General features: G+C 43.4%; 1 protein-coding gene across 1 annotated transcript in view; it reads right to left on the bottom strand.

Moving 5' to 3' along the window:
* Window positions 1-388: 388 nt before the first annotated feature.
* DHRSX (dehydrogenase/reductase X-linked) overlaps window positions 389-17321 on the bottom strand; it is a 193196-nt gene continuing 176263 nt past the window's right edge. Inside the window, exon 7 of the mRNA XM_084844282.1 lies at window positions 389-843. Within this exon, the coding sequence (XP_084700408.1) occupies window positions 655-843 (189 nt within the window). The 3' untranslated portion in view covers window positions 389-654. The remainder of the gene's footprint in view (window positions 844-17321) is intronic.

The following is a 17321-nucleotide window of genomic DNA, read 5'->3' as shown; positions in this document are numbered from 1 at the left end:
TGAAACAGGTTCAATACCCCTGGTTTAGAGAGTAGTTATTATGGCCTGGATCATGTGACGAGTTATGTGTGTCCAAGGGAGGCTTGGATTTCTGTTTTAGAGTCTTCTGTGATATGGCATTGTGAGTCTGCCATTCAAAGGGATAAAATTCCTCTGGCCATGCTTTGACATCTCTGGATTTTGATCTATGTGCACATAACTGATCATTCTTACAATCTTCTGGCAGGATTAAGGATCATCCAAAGGTAAGAGTATCCAACTTCTAAGAGTTGCTGAAAAGCAGATAAAATGCCTAGAGCTTTGAAGGGCAGGCCCTAAGCTAAATATGTTTTAGCCTCAAGTGATAGTTCTTTTTTGTTGATATTAAAGAAAACCCTTAATTCCACATACGGTTAAAGATTTGTTTTTTAATCACAGACTGAAACATCATGATTACAAAATGGATGGTTAAATTCAAAACCACCAGACACATAATTCTAGTTGGGAATATCTTGCCGCCCCCCGCCCCCCCGGTCCAGATTGAGAGCTCAAACAGAGTTCATATTTCCCCATGTGACTGAACAGTGAATTCCGGAAGTATGAGTGATGCTGCCAGTAGAGGCCTGTGGGACGTGTTGAATTCACGCAGCAAGCTGTGGCTATTTTTTGAGACCTCTATGGTGCTGGATCAGGAATCCCAACCAGTCTGCAGCTTTCTGTCCAGAGCCTTTTCTGCAGCTCCTCATCATAGCAGACATCAGCAGAATTTGTCCTTTGCTCATTGCAAAGATAGCAGCCGCCAACTCCTTCTAGCTCCGGTGAAACTGCTGCATAGATTGATGTGGATGCACCCTCTTCTGGTGTCTGTGGATTAGAGAAACCAAAGAGAAATAAAACAAGTAGAATAGAAATACAGTGAACAAGTTTCATCAAGACATATGCAAGCGCTGATTATTGGTAGGCAGGGGAGAAAACAGGTTACATTCTGTGGTGAGCCCACCAAGATTCCAAAAAAAATATTTGGGGGAAAGGGATGGGAGACTGGATGTTGCTCAGGCCAAGTTTTCTCTTTAGATTTGCTATGTGTAGCCTATGAGCTAGTTGTTCTGTGCACAAAAGACTACTGTCAGGGTATGCAGTCTACTAACAAATCAAAACCCATGTGAGCTGCAAAACAAACAGAACAATCCCAAGTAGCAGCTCGTGTGTAAGTACCGTGTCTCCTAAAATGTGAAGCAAAGAAGAGGCATCCATTACACCTCATCTCTGCTTCCAGCTTGCCATCCTCACTTCCCCCTGTAATTCTTTGAGAGAGCTGTGAGTTCTTTGTTGCTTAGAAACTACTTAGCTCAGTCACTTCTTGTACCCCATGTGGCCACACAGAGACTCTGCTACTCGTCTTGCTATAGTCCCTGTTTGCACTACAAAACAAAGACTAGTGTAATTGCCATGCTCCATCTCTCACCACTCTGGCCAAAGAATTCTGGGAACTATAGTTCTATAAGAAGTCTCAAAAACCACAGCCAGCACAGAAAAGAGTTCCCTGGTTTTGCTGGGAGAAACCCATGAAAATTAAACTGGTTAAGTTTCCAGTATAAACATATGTGTCTAATGCTTTAAAATGATTTTTTTTAAAGACTTTCCTCAAAATTCTAGAATCCCAAGTAAGTTTTGCTTAGACCTGAATTAAATTTTCCTCTTTCCCGGAGTACAATTCAATTAAGATATATTCCTCTTTTTAACTGAAATGTTCTATTATTTCCTATGTTCAAAAAATGTTCTATTTTCTATTTATTCCAAATAATAAAAAGTGGATGATCTATTCTTGTTATCCACTGCCCCACACAGACAATGGTTTGTCCCCTAAATGTTTAAGCCATTGTGAAGCAGTTGGGGAGGGGATGACTAAAAAATGAGGTTGCTTACTCAATTTCATTCCAAAGAAAAAATGAGGAAAGGTGAATGACAAGAGAAAAGGAGGAAAGACAGGAGACCTAAAATTTAACAGTGGAAGTGGTCTGATTTTAAAAAAGTAACCAGGTCAGTTTTTCAAAGGTGAGGCAGGACCATTTGAAAAAAGGAACAGGCAATTTTGATTTAGTTACTAATACTGTGGCTCCTTAGGTTTAAAGAGGCCCTGTGTGTGATGCCTTTATATTCATTAGGCAGCGTGACAAATCTCACCATGGCTTTAAAGGGCTAATTGTGATTTGGTAGATTTTCAGCATTTCTGGATATCAGGTGATTCAAGCTGGCTAAGTCAACACTGAGGGTTTTCAAAATCACTAATCTCTTTGCAAATGCCAGCCTGTGGCCTTTTGCTTAAATTTGTACATGGATAGAACCAGAGGTCACTGCATGCCTGGAGAGCTATTGGGAAGTGGGGCTTATCACTGCCATGGGTTTGGTCCAAGATTTTTCAATCTGTTTACAGCAGCGTTCCACATAACTGGCAAGTTATTCCTTTTCTCAGCAGCTGAATTAATGCATTTCTGAAAGCAAGCAACAATATGGAAATCTCTAGTGTAATTACTCATTTTACCAGGATGAAATGTTCTTTAATCTGCCACAAGCAGATGAAGGTGTAGGCTGTCTGTATAATGCATTTTGTTCAGTAATGTGATATGAACCAGAGTCCACAACAACTGGGGTAACAGCATATGAAGATTGTGGGGTTTAATCCAGCACAGCAAAGTAAACTACAGAATTTCATTTGAAGAATTACCATTAGAGTGCTCTGCTGTCAAAGAGAAAACTAGTGCATGTCAACCACAAACCCAAACCAAAAGTAACTATTTGTATTCGTGTGATACCCCTTGCCTTATATTTAACAGATTACGTTAGAGTATGTATTAGTGAAATATTCCAGGGTGTTTTTATTTTTAATTATGAATTTAGATTTTCTTCTTGCCATATGTATTATTGTGATTCTTAGTAATCCCACTTTTTACAAGAATTCTCTTGTTTCAACAGCAAAACCAGTAACGTCAGCCTACTGAAACTGAGAACTTACCAAAGGTGATTTATTTTTAACTTTTTACCCTAACTCTCTAAACATTTCAGGCAGCTTGCAAACATGATTAATCATCATCTTCATCTTCATTTTGTAATCATAAAACAAAAACAAAATGGTGGGAAACCATCAGCAGAATATTTTTTGCTTTGGAGGGTTCTTTGTGAATCAAAAGGCAGGATAGAAATGGGAAAACAAATCTACAGATACATAAAAGTTTAGCAGCACAGTTCAGCTCCCCAAACAGTAGGCCTTACAATGTCCTCTGGCCATTACAGAGGTGCACCAATCCAGCTCCTCTGGGAGCTCATTCCAGAGCCTATAGGCAAAGCTCTGCTCTTCTTCTGCCAACACCTTGATCTTCCCAGATGGGATTTCAAGCAGGGCTTTATCCTCTAATCTTACTATTAGGGAAGGGCGGCGGGGGTGGTGGTAGTGGTGGTGTAAAAGTTGAGGTATTTTCTCAAAACTGCCAGTGTAGAAGATGAAGGATTTTAAAGATCAAAACCAACATCGGGTCTGAAAACACCCCCTATGATTGCAGACCTTTTTTGACAAAACAACAAATATCTCATAAACAACTGGATAATTTACTTCTCCTTGGACACTTGGTCTCCCACCGACACTTCTGTCTTGTTTGGATTTAGTTTTAGCCTGTCTAACCATACATGCAAAGCACAGCTTCAACAGCTAAGATGTGCACTGCTTACTTAATGAAATACAGAACATATTAATGACACTCTGCTCCAAAGCCTTGGACAATTACTTCTCCACCAGTAGTTTTGTATGAATGCTAAACACCACTATAGATAAAACTGACCCTTGTAGAACATTACCTAATGGCTCCAAAAGTTGAACAAGACTACTTTATGTACATGGCCTAATTCTCTTCCTTTCACTGAATGTTCTAAGACTTAGGATCTAAATAATGTAACAGCACCGCATGCTCCATAATGTCAAGAATCACTAGTACTGCACTGAAAATTTTTAGACCATTCTCATTCAATTTAATAAAAAAGAAATAGTTTTCGAAAAGAAATTCAAAGAGAAGAAATGTCAGAGAAATTGTGTTCAGGGTTCTTGTGCTTCCTTTACTTAGGAGATGACCGAGGAGTGTATAGGAGTGTCCTGTCTTTCACTGTACAATCATCTTTCTGCACCTGTATTAGAGACAAGATGTATCCACAATTACCCATCAGGAATTTAACATTTGGAAGATCCTGGAGAAGTTGCTGAACCCTAAAGGAGCTAAGCCAAAATTTCTCAGAAAACATTTTTCTCCGGCATGTCCTGAGATTTTTCTTTTCTTTACTCCCCTAGAAATGAAAGAACACTTTGCAGAATTTCCCCAAAAGTTCTTCCCCAATTTTTGGTGGGTTTCACCCTCCCTCTCCACCCCACCCCCTTCAATGCCCTGGAATGATTGCTACGTATAGGGTATTGTGGGTCAGATTGCCAATACAATAGCTGTGGTTGCCACTTGAAGTGTCAGTGCAAAATAATAAGAAAAAAACAAGAACACCACCCTTAGGAAGAAAGGAGCTGTGCTACAAGCCTTGTCAATGGTGAGCCCCACCTGTGAGAAATGTTTGGAGAATTTCTCCTCCCACTGGAGAAATTCGGTGAAACTGACCCCCACACACACACATTTCTCTGTCCACAAATAGGGTGGAGGATTTCAAAAGGTCATTTTGTGCACAGCTCAAAAAATCACTGAGATTTCCTGAAGTCCAAGCACTGCGAAATTCCCCCTATTGACCTGGGTGATCAGCATCTAGAATCCAGATGCAGATAATCCACCAGGTTCACCAACACAGCTTCTGCCCCCTATCCAGGTTGGAAGCCAAACTGAAAATGAATCAAAGAAGGATGTTTCATTCAGGAATGACTGGGCTTGCTTTGGCACCATACGCTCAATAACGTTACCAAGAAAGGGAACTTTAAATATGAGTCTATAACCAGCAGGTCATCTCTGAATGGTGGTTTCTTTCCCCCAAAGGACCAGCTACAACCTCCTTTAAAGAAGCTGCTCTCTTGCCTAGATTCAGTTATAACCCCTGTCAAATGCTGCCAATTGATCTAAGCAAACATGACAAAAGGGTGTTTGTGGCTTAGACTTCCAACACCTTTGTCAAGAAGTACTATGGTTGTTATGTCAGACAGGTGTGTTTTGCAATTCTCAACAAGCATTTAGTGAACCAAGGGGTGATAGGACTCGTGTGGGCATTGAGATTAAGCTAAAGCCTGTTTAAATGAGCCAGGGGCAGGTTCTTGATTTGGAATAACTATTTCTGAATTTAAAATGTTCAAGCAACTACAATAAGTGAGCACACGTAGATGTCTCTTGAGCATATTATATGCTATTTGTTTGAACCACTGTACATTGGAAATACTCAGGCCATATTAAATTTTTATATGAAAGGTGGGAACAAATATTATAAACCTGTTTCCAGAGCTAGGTTTGGCCCAGTGGCATTTATGGGTCACCACTTACTAGCATAATCTAACAGCAGTTGTCTACATGGTTCTGATTCCTACTTCTCTGAAAACTAATGATCCAAGCCTGTTTTACTAATAGCCTTTTCCAGCCACAGCAACGGAAAGGGGCCAATGAATGATGAATCGCTATAGCAACTGGGGCAGGATAAGAGACATTCACTAACATGTAAAGCTACAAAAATCTTTAGACAGGCTCTTTGAAGACTGAGGACTACATATATGATATCGGGCATACATAATACATAGTTAGAAAATAAAATAATTATTAAAATTAGTATATTCTCCTAATGACATCTATGTTAGGTACTTACCTTGCCAAAACATTGCTGTTCTCTCTCTCTCTCTCTCTCTCTCTCACACTCACACACACACACACACACACACACACACAGAGAGAGCTAAACACTCAAGACACAAGGGAACGAAGCCAGTTTGTATTTTGTGCAAATGTCATCCTGGTTAAGTAAAGACAAAGACTGTGAACTCAACAGAAAATGACAGAATTTGGTACAGTAATCTACAGGCTGTTCTCTCCAGACGTTACAGAGAAATATTTTCTAAGGCAAAAAACCCACAAAAAACTAATACCCATACTTGCATTTTGCACATAATTTTATATGTACCCTATCCTATCCTATCCTATCCTATCCTATCCTATCCTATAATTCTTATCTATTGTTCTTGTTCTCTCTCTCTCTCTGACCTTCCCATTCCTGTCACCTAGGTTTTTTTTTTTCCTTTTAAATCCTCCTCATTCACTCTACTGTCTAGGGGACACACAAGAAGACCCAAAAGAAATTTGATAAAACTACTGTGTCTTCCACAAAAAGGTTTAACCTGTGCTATTAGTTGCTTGCATTACTCATGAAGACAAAGCTAATTCAACACCAAAACTGAACTGCCTTTTTGTGACTAGCCTTCGTTCGCAAATTGCAGACAATTTTAATTGTGCTCAGCTATGAAAATATAGCTTTGTTACTGATTTTAATGACTTTATCTGGTCAAAATACTTCAATGAATCATTGTGAGTTACATTATGAGACACAATGTAAATGTAGACAACTCATACTTATATTTAAAAACAAATGAAGGAAGATTTTTTCTATAAATATATATATAAAAATCTCTTTTTAAAAAAATAACTGCCTGTTATGTTAGGCAGACAAAAATAAAATGGCAAATTAGCTTAGCCCTTCCTTAGCTTAAGGCACATGGGGACAACTCAAGGCCTGCAGGCCACATACAGCTCTTGGAAGCCTTCACTGCAGCCCACAGTGGGTGTCTACGCTGCCCCCACACAACCTATTTTGTACCCCCTCTGCTGTGTTTCCTTCCCTGCTTGGCCAGGAGAAAGAGACATCTCTTCTTCCCACATGAAAGGAAAGCTGAATGGAAGGTAAGCATGCGAATGGGAGAAAGTGTGTAAACAGGGGCAAGGAAATTATGTTTAAGGGGGGGAAGGTGTGAATGGGAGGGTGTGGATAGAAGGTAAGTGCAGGAATGGGGATAGATGGATGTGTGTTTATGAAAGAGAATGGGAGGGAGAGGGGGTGTTTTAGGCTGTGTTGCTCTACCTCGCTGAGATGGTGTGCGCGCGCACACGTCTGAGTGAAAAACAGTATGATTGGAGGAGTAAATGATTGGATGATGGATTAATGAAAGGGAGAAAAAAGGGATGCCTCTCCCTTTTGCATTTGGCTTTGACTACCACCAGTATGCATCCCCCTGCCCCAACCTTAATGTATACTTACATATACCAAACATATTTGCTAGAAACATCTACTGCATAAGCTTCAATGAAATGAACAAGCGATGCTTGTAGTCCTGTGCAACTACTATTTCCTTGGAACTTAGCGGGATACAGTTCCCCCTCAAATCTCCCATTACTGAACCCAATCAATAGATCATGTAGTAATTAGTTCCTTTAATATTTTCAATAGCTTTGTTACTTGGGTCTCAATCATTGTTTTCATTTCCTTTCTACTAAACTATCGATCATTCCAAATGCAAGTAACAGGCATAGTAAAGTTTATAAATTATATTGTCTTATAATGGTTTTAACAATATACAGGCTACCAATATACATTTTAAATGCCAGTATGGTAAATCTTTGTAAGTATTTATTATTTCCATTTATAGTCCATGTTGTCCAGGATCCAAAACAAAACACACACACACACACACACACACACACACCCATACAAGCAGTTCCAGGAGCCACCGGGAATTTTATACAGTGGTGAGAAAAAGTTTGTGAACCCTAACGATAATTACAGAAATTCCACAGTTTTACCACGACAGCTTTCGTAAATCAAAACCAGCCCTTTTCTAAATATCTAATAGGGTTTATATTAAACAATTCCATGTCTTGTGAAATAAAATGATGTATAAATTAGGCAAACAATGAGTACTTAAGAGTCAGTGCAAAAGTAAATGAACCCCTGGTTGCTCAATTGAAGGGAATAATTAGAATCAGGTCTTAAAATAAGATCTTCAGGGATGAGCTTGGGAGGCCCCACCCTATAAAACATCAGAAATTTTGTGAGCTTGGTCTTCACCATACAGTTGTATGGAAACACATCATGCCACAATCAAAATACATCTCTGAAGACCTCAGAAAAGCTGTTATTGTTGCTCATCAGTCTAGGAAGAGTTACAAAACCATTTCTAAGGATTTTGGGCTCCACCAATCCACTGTCAGACAGATTGTCTACAAATGGAGAAGGTTCAAGACCATAGTCACCAGGAGTGGTCATCCTATTAAAATCTCTCCAAGAACAAACTGGCGCATCATCCAGGAATTCAAAATAACCCAAGAGTAAAATCCAAGGATATGGAGGCCACTTTCACCTTGGCTAATGTGAGCGTTCATGACTCAACAACTAGAAAAGGACTGAACAAGAATGGTGTTCATGGGCTGAAAGCCAGGAGGAAACCACTGCTCTCTAAAAACAACATTGCTGCCCATCTGAAGTTCACTAAAGATCACATAGATGATCCCCAAGACTTCTGGAACAATGTTCTCCGGACAGATGAGGACACTGAGAAATATTACATTTGGCAAAAAAACAAACACTGAGTTCAAACAGAAGAATCTCATCACAACTGTGCAGCTGCTGGGAAGGAGCCTAGGGAAGGAGGACCAGCCAGCAGCTGCACCAGGTGGATCCTGAGCCTGAGCCTGCTTCTGCCCCCGCCCACAGGTACTTAAGGCGGGGCTGCCAGAGGCTGCTCGGGAAGGAGCCTGGGGAAGGCGGACCAGCCAGCAGCTGCACCAGGTGGATCCTGAGCCTGCTTCTGCCCCCGCCCACAGGTACTTAAGGCAGGGCTGCCAGAGGCTGCTCAGGAAGGAGCACTTAGCATCGCACTTGGAGTCGCGTAGGATCTGAAGATCTACCCACCTGCCTCTCCAGAGACACCAGCAGCCACAATAGCAGCAGCAAATAGCAGCAGCAGAGGGCAGCAGCTTTAAAGACAAGGGGAAGGGGCAAACGTGGACTATCTGCTCCTTGTTAGCTTCTGTTCTCTTTTATCTCTTTTATATTCTTTTAAACTGTTGTGCATTTTATATCGTAACATTTTAATATGTGCCTGGGAGGACTATTGGGCAACTCAGGGGGTGGAGGAGGTGCCACCATAACTGTGGTCACGGGCAGGGGGAGGTATGGCGTTGGGGGATTAACAGGCCAGCTGAGGAGAAGAGGGGCTAGACACCTTACAGCTGTCCCCTCTTCTGGTTCTTCCCCCAACCTGATGGTTCCTGGCAGCCTTACCAGTCTGCCCTCGGGTCTGGTGGTGCTGCTGCTGAATGCCAGGTTGGCCCAAAATAAGACCTCCCTCATCCATGATTTGATTGTGGATGAGGGGGCTGACCTGGCATGTATTACTGAGACCTGGGTGGGGGAACTGGGAGGGGTCACTCTCTCCTAGCTGTGCCCTCCTGGGTACTCGGTGCAGCACCAACACCGACTTGAGGGTCGGGGAGGAGGGGTTGCCGTGGTCCATAGGAATTGCATCTCCCTCTCCAGGCTTCCTGCTCATTCGAGTGCAGATCTTGAGTGTTTGTACCTTGTGTTGGGTACCCGGGACAGATTAGGGATTCTGTTGGTGTACCGCCCACCCCGCTGCCCATCAGACTCCCTGCCTGAGCTGACGGAGGTGGTCTTGGACTTGGTGTTGAAGACCCCCAGGGTGATGGTCCTGGGGGATCTCAACTTCCATGCCGAGGCCGCTGTATCCGGGGCGGCTCAGGACTTCATGGCCGCCATGACAACCATGGGGCAGTCCCAACATGTCATCGGCCCAACGCATATAAAAGGACACACGCTTGATCTGGTTTTCTCGACTGGGCAGGTGGATGGTGATCTGAAAGTGGAGGAATTAACATCTGTCCCTTTGTCATGGTCAGATCACTTTCTGCTGAGGTTTAGACTTCTGGCGGCCTTTCCCAGATGACTCGGGCGGTTGACACGATCGCGCCCAAGCGCCCTCTCCCTCTGAGCAGAGCCCGGCCAGCTCCTTGGTATACACCTGAGCTGAGGCCAATGAAGCAAGAGGGGAGACGGCTAGAACGCAGGTGGAGGAAAACTCGTGCTGAGTCTGACCAAACACAGGTAAGAGCCCACTATCGAGCCTACTGTGTGGTGGTGAGGGTGGTAAAGAGGCAGTTCTTTTCCACCAGCATTGCATCTTCTCAGTGTCGTCCAGCGGAGCTTTTCCGAGTGGTTCGCGGCCTGTTACATTCTGGGCCAGGGAGAGAGACGGTGGAACCCTCGGTAGCACGCTGTGACAAGTTTGCGCGGCACTTTGAGGATAAAGTCGCTCAGATTCGTCATGAATTGGACACCACCATTAATGCAGTTCCATTGGTAGAGGCGTTCAGAGCACCGTCTGGTCCAGTTTTATTGGATGAGTTTCAGTTACTGAGGCCTGAGGATGCGGACAAGGTGCTTGGCCAAGTCCGATCGACCACTTGTGTGCTTGACCCTTGCCCTTCATGGCTTATTAAATCAAACAAGGAGGGGATGTCCGGCTGGGTCCAAGAGGTTGTAAATTCCTCCTTGAGAGAGGGAGTGGTGCCTGCCACTTTAAAAGAGGCAGTAATTAGACCACTCCTGAAAAAGCCTAACCTGGACCCAGAGGATGTTAACAATTATAGGCCAGTGGCCAACATCCCCTTCCTGGGCAAGGTGCTTGAGCGGGTGGTTGTAGGACAGCTCCAGGCACTGTTGAATGAAACAGATTATCTAGATCCATTTCAATCAGGCTTCAGGCCTGGTTTTGGAACGGAAACTGCCTTGGTCGCCCTGTGGGATGACCTCTGCCGGGAGAGGGACAGGGGGAGTGCGACCCTGTTGATTCTCCTGGACCTCTCAGCAGCTTTCGATACCATCGACCATGGTATCCTTCTGGATAGGTTGTCTGGGTTGGGAGTTGGAGGCACTGCACTACAGTGGTTCCGCTCCTACTTGGATGGCCGATTCCAGAAGGTGGTGCTGGGGGATTATTGCTCTGTGCCATAGCAATTGTGCCATGGGGTTCCACAGGGCTCTATTTTATCCCCCATGCTGTTTAACATCTACATGAAACCGCTGGGGGAGTTTATCCGGAGGTGTGGGCTGAGGTGCCATCAATATGCGGATGACACCCAGCTCTACCTCTCTTTCTCATCAAAACCAGGTGAGGCAGTGGCTGTTCTGAACCAGTGCCTGGGCACGGTAATGGATTGGATGAGGGCTAATAAACTGAAACTCAATCCAGACAAGACGGAGGTACTGTTAGTGGGTGGTTCGTCTGCCCAGCTAGGTGATGTTCAACCTGTTCTGGAGGGGGTTGCACTCCCCCTAAAGGATCAGGTTTGTAGTTTGGGGGTGCTCTTGGATCCAGAACTGTCACTTGAGGCACAGGTGAACTCAGTGGCACGGAGCACTTTTTATCAGCTTAGGCTGGTATACCAACTACGCCCTTATCTGGACAGAGATAGCCTAGCTACAGTTATCCATGCTCTGATAACTTCTCGTCTGGATTACTGCAATGGGTTATACGTGGGGCTGCCTTTGAAAACGGTCTGGAAACTTCAGCTGGTCCAAAATAGGGCAGCAAGATTGTTAACAGGGACTGGCCTGCGAGCTCATATTACGCCAGTACTTTTCCAGCTGCACTGGCTGCCAGTCCATTTCCAGGCCCGATTCAAAGTGCTGGTGTTAACATTTAAAGCCCTTAACGGCTTGGGGCCAGGTTACCTGAAGGACCGCCTCCTCCCATATGTGCCTGCCCGGACCTTAAGATCATCATCAGCGGCCCTTCTCCGTGAGCCCCTGCCAAAGGAAGTGAGGCGGGTGGCTACTAGGAGGAGGGCTTTTTCTGTTGTGGCACCCCGAATCTGGAATGAGCTCCCTAATGAGGTTTGCCTGGCGCCTACATTGTACTCCTTTCGGCGCCAGGTGAAGACCTTTTTATTTTCCCAGTCATTTTAGCATTTTAGCTTTCTAAATTTTTATCTTTGCTGTTTTAAATCTGTATTTTAAACTCTTGCACTGCTGCTAGGTTTTATTGTGGTTGTATTGTTATATTGTGGTTTTAATGTTCTATATATTTTAAATTGTTTTATTGTGTGTTGTTTGGTTTTAATTTTTGTGAACCGCCCAGAGAGCTTCAGCTACTGGGCGGTATAGAAATGAAATGAATGAATAAATAAATAAATAAACTGTCAAGCACGGTGGTGGGAATGTGATGGTTTGTGCCTGCTTTGCTGCCTCAGGACCTAGATGGCTTGCCATCATTCAGTGTATCAGAAGATGCTAGAGCAGAATGCCAGGCCATCCGTCCATGAGCTGAAGCTGAACTGAATGCTTGTCATGCAACAAGACAATGATCCTAAACATACAAGCAGATCTACAAAAGAATGGCTGCGGAAGAAGAAATTTCATGTTTTAGAACGACCTAGTCGAAGTCCAGACCTAAACCCCATCAAAATGTTGTGGCAGGACCTGAAGCAAGCTGTTCATGCAAGGAAGCCCTCAAATGTCATGGAGCTGAAGCAGTTCTGTATGGAGGAATGGGCCAAAATTCCTCAAAACCAATGTGAGAGACACCAACAGGTATAGAAAATGCTTACTTAAAATCATTGCTGCTCAAGGAGTTGCCACCAGGTACCGAATCTAAAAGTTCACATACTTTTTCAAACATGGATATTGAATGCTGTATCAGTTGTGGATAAATCATACTTGAAAAAGCATCATATTTGTGTGTCATTTGTTTTATCAGGTTATCTGTTGTTCTTTAGGATTATGGGACTAGATTAAGATCTAATATCATTTTAGGTTGGAAGTATGTGACAATCCTAAGGGGTTCACAAACTTTTTTTGCACCACTGTAGTTGTCTTTCCTCAAACCCCAGCCCCTCCTCCCCATGTTAGCCATCAGGTTTTGAAACTAATCGCACAATCCTATCCATGTCTAGACAGAAAAAAGTCCTACAACTCCCATGCTGGCTGGGGAATACTGGGAGTTGTAGGACTTTTTTCTCTCTAGACATGGATAGGATTGTGCCCTAAGAGCAGTTTCAAGAAATGAATAATCTGGCATGAGGTGTTAGCGGATCTAGGGGGGAAAGCACATACAATTCCACTGCACACACCCAAGCCTTCTGACACTCCTAAAGGAGCTCTTAAGAGCACGATCCTAAACTTGAAGGATCTAATTAGGTCTTCCATGCTTATATAGGCAACTATGCTCTGACACTTCAAGCAAGGCTGATTTGGGAGAAGGGAATTTAGAATAGAGAGGCAGCAGGAAAAGCAGGGCGCACTTACCCCTTCTCCTGCCTATCACTAAATCACCCCCCCAAACAAACACATGGGTTCGTACACACACACACACACACACACACACACACACAATTTAAAATGTGTTTTTGAGGCCAAACATGCATTTGAAACCTCACAGCACTGAAAGCCACTAGGTTGTTGTTCAGTCGTGTCAGACTCTTCGTGACCCCATGGACCATAGCACGCCAGGCCTTCCTGTCCTGCGCTCTCTCCCGGAGCATGCTCAAGTCCATATTCATTGCATCAGTGATGCTATCTAGCCATCTCATCCTCTGCCGTCCCCTTCTCCTTTTGCCTTCAGTCTTTCCCAGCATCAAGGTGTTTTCCAGGGAGTTTTTTCTTCACATTAGGTGGCCAAAATATTTGAGCTTCAGCTTCAGCATCTGTCCTTCCAATGAGCACTCAGGATTGAATGCCTTTAGGATTGACTGATCTGACCTCTTTGCAGTCCAGGGGACTCATAAGAGTCTTCTCCAGCACCACAGTTCGAAAGCATCGATTCTTCGGCGCTCAGCCTTCCTTATAGTCCAGCTCTCACAGCCATACATTACTACTGGGAAAACCATAGCTTTGATTATACGGACCTTTGTCGGCAAGGTGATGTCTCTGCTTCTTACTATGCTGTCTAGGTTTGCCATAGCTTTCCTCCCAAGGAGCAAGCGTCTTTTAATTTCATGGCTACAGTCACCGTCTGCGGTGATCTTGGGAGCCCAAGGAAATAAAATCTGTCACTGCTTCCATTTCTTCCCCTTCTATAGGCCAGGAAGCGATGGGGCCAGATGCCATGATCTTAGTTTTTTTTAATGTTGAGTTTCAAACCAGCTTTTGCACTCTCCACTTTCACCCTCAACAAGAGGCTCTTGAGATCCTCTTCGCTTACTGCCATTAGGGTGGTATCATCTGCGTATCTGAGGTTGTTCTAATTCTCCCGGCAATCTTAATTCCGACCTGTGATTCATCCAACTCGGTGTTTCTCATGGTGTACTCTGCATATAAGTTAAATAAGCAGGGTGACAATATACAGCCTTGCCGTACTCCTTTTCCAATTTTGAACCAATCGGTTGTTCCATGTCCGGTTCTTACTGTTGCTTCTTGACCCTCGTACAGGTTTCTCAGAAGACAGGTAAGGTGGTCTGGTATTCCCATCTCTTTCAGAATTTGCCAGAGTTTGTTGTGATCCACACAATCAAAGGCTTTAGCGTAGTCATTGAAGCAGAAAAATACGCTTTTCTGGAATTCTCTTCCTTTCTCCATGATCCAGCGAACGTTGGCGATTTGATCTCTAGTTCCTCTGTCTCTTCGAAACCCAGCTTGTACTTCTGGTAGTTCTCAGTTCACATGCTGCTGAAGCCTAGCTTGTAGGATTTTGAGCATCAGCTTGCTGGCATGTGAAATGAGCGCAATTGTGCGGTAGTTTGAACACTCTTTGGCATTGCCCTTCTTTGGAATTGGAATGTAAACTGACCTTTTCCAGTCTTGTGGCCACTGTTGAGTGTTACAAATGTGTTGGCATATTGAGTGCAGCACTTTAACAGCATCATCCTTTAGGATCTTAAATAGCTCAGCTGGAATACTGTCATCTCCACTAGCTTTGTTGTTAGTAATGCTTCCTAAGGCTCACTTGACTTCACTCTCTAGGATGTCCGGCTCCAGTTCAGTGACCGCACTATCATGGCTATTAGGGACATTCAGATCTTTCCTGTATAGTTCTTCTGTGTATTCTTGCCACCTCTTCTTAATCTCATCTGCTTCTGTTAGGTCCCTGCCTTCTTTGTCCTTTATCATGCCCGTCTTTGCACAAAACGTTCCCTTGAGATCTCCGATTTTCTTGAAGAGACCTCTAGTCTTTCCCATTCCATTGTTTTCCTCGATTTCTTTGCATTGTTCATTTAAGAAGGCCTTCTTGTCTCTCCTTGCTATTCTCTGGAACTCTGCATTCAGTTGGATATATCTTCCCCTTTCTCCCTTGCTTTTTGCTTCCCTTCTTTCCTCAGCTACTTGTGAAGCCTCATCAGACAGCCACTTTGCTTTCTTGCATTTCTTTTTCTTTGGGGTGGATTTCGTTGCTGCCTCCTGAACAATGTTACGGACCTCTGTCCATAGTTCCTCAAGCACTCTGTCTATCAGGTCTAATCCCTTAAATCTATTCCTCACCTCCACTGTATATTCATCAGGGATATGATTTAGGTCATACCTGAATGGTTTAGTGGTTTTCCCTACATTCTTCAATTTAAGCCAAAATTTTGCAACAAGAAGCTCATGATCTGAGCCATAGTCAGCTCCAGGTCTTGTTTTTACTGACTGTATAGAGCTTCTCCATCTTTGGCTGCAAAGGACATAATCAATCTGATTTCGATATTGATCATCTGGTGATGTCCATGTGCAGAGTTGCCTCTTGTGCTGTTGGAAAAGCATGTTTGCTATGATCAGCGTGTTCTCTTGGCAAAACTCTATTAGCTTTTGTCCTGCTTCATTTTGTACACCAAGGCCACGCTTGCCTGTTATCCCAGTGATTTCTTGACTTCCTACTTTAGCATTCCAATCCCCTATGATGAAAAGGACATCTTTTTTTGGTGTTAGTTCTAGAAGGTGTTGTAGGTCTTCACAGAACCGATCAACCTCAGCTTCTTCGGCCTCAGTGGTTGGGGCATAGACTTGAAGTACTGTGATGTTGAATGGTTTGCCTTGGATTCGTACTGAGATCATTCTATCATTTTTGAGATTGTACCCCAGTACTGCTTTTCCCACCCTTTTATTGACTACGAGTGCTACTCCATTTCTTCTAAGGGATTCTTGCCCACAGTAGTAGATATAATGGTCTCCTGAATTAAATTCGCCCATGCTTGGCCATTTGAGTTCGCTGATTCCCAAGATGTTGATGTTCAATCTTGCCATCTTATGTTTGACCACCTCCAGCTTACCTTGATTCACTGATCTTACATTCCAGGTTCCAATAAAGAAATATTGTTCTTTACAGCATCGGACTTTCTTTTCACCACCAGACACATCCACAGCTGAGTGTCCTTTCGGCTTTGGCCCAGCCGCTTCACTCTTTCTGGCACTACTTGGAAATACCCTCTGCTCTTCCCCAGTAGCATATTGGACACCTTCCGACCTGAGGGGCTCATCTTCCGGCGTCATATCTTTTATCCTTGTGATACGTTCCATGGGTTTTTCTTGGCAAGAATACTGGAGTGGGTTGCCATTTCCTTCTCCAGCGGACCACGTTTTGTCAGAACTCTCCACCATGACCTGTCTGTCTTGGGTGGCCCTGCACGGCATAGCTTATGGCTTCACTGAGTGGGCTGAGTGTAATTTAGACTGCTTCTCCACTCTAAAAAAATCCCCTCCCTGTCCCCTGAACGGTTTTGTTCTTTAAAAAGATGCTGGTGTTGTGTTACATGTACTTTTACACACATGTAGTCTGGCCCTTAGATTAGTAAAAATAACTGCTTTTCTCATTTCTACACCTATTCTGTGAGGGCAGCATTGTAACACTCAAATTTAAATGGGCATAAAATGCTGTATAAGCTGGTATATTAGGCTAGTCTTTTTTTTTAAGCACTAGGTAAAACTATATGCATATCGCATTTTCTCTGAATAAGCTACACAACCTTCAAATGTTTTGGCTCCTGTAAAATTCCAAAAAACCTAAAGTAGTAGTATTTGCTGCAGAGCTAATAATAAATGCAGATTTAGTTTTTGTTTCCCCCTCTGTGGTGCTTAATTCCAAATGGTATTAATAAGATGGCAGAACATGCTGTAAATATAAAGTGCTACATATTAAAAAGGTACTTTGGTTATATCTACAAAAAGGAAGTATAACAATGGTAAAATATAATGCGCGAAGAGAAAACTCCCTGGAAAAGACCCTGATGCTGGGAAAGACTGAAGGCAAAAGGAGAAGGGGATGGCAGAGGATGAGATGGCTAGATAGCATCACCGATGCAATGAATATGAACTTGAGCACACTCCGGGAGAGAGCGGAGGACAGGAAGGCC

This window comes from Heloderma suspectum, chromosome 3 (assembly GCF_057233095.1).
Source record: "Heloderma suspectum isolate Gila_16-S chromosome 3, 16-S_ref, whole genome shotgun sequence".
Taxonomy (NCBI): Eukaryota; Metazoa; Chordata; class Lepidosauria; order Squamata; family Helodermatidae; genus Heloderma; species Heloderma suspectum.
The sequence above is the reverse complement of the archived record's forward strand: the minus strand, read 5'-3'. Positions and strand labels throughout refer to the sequence as shown.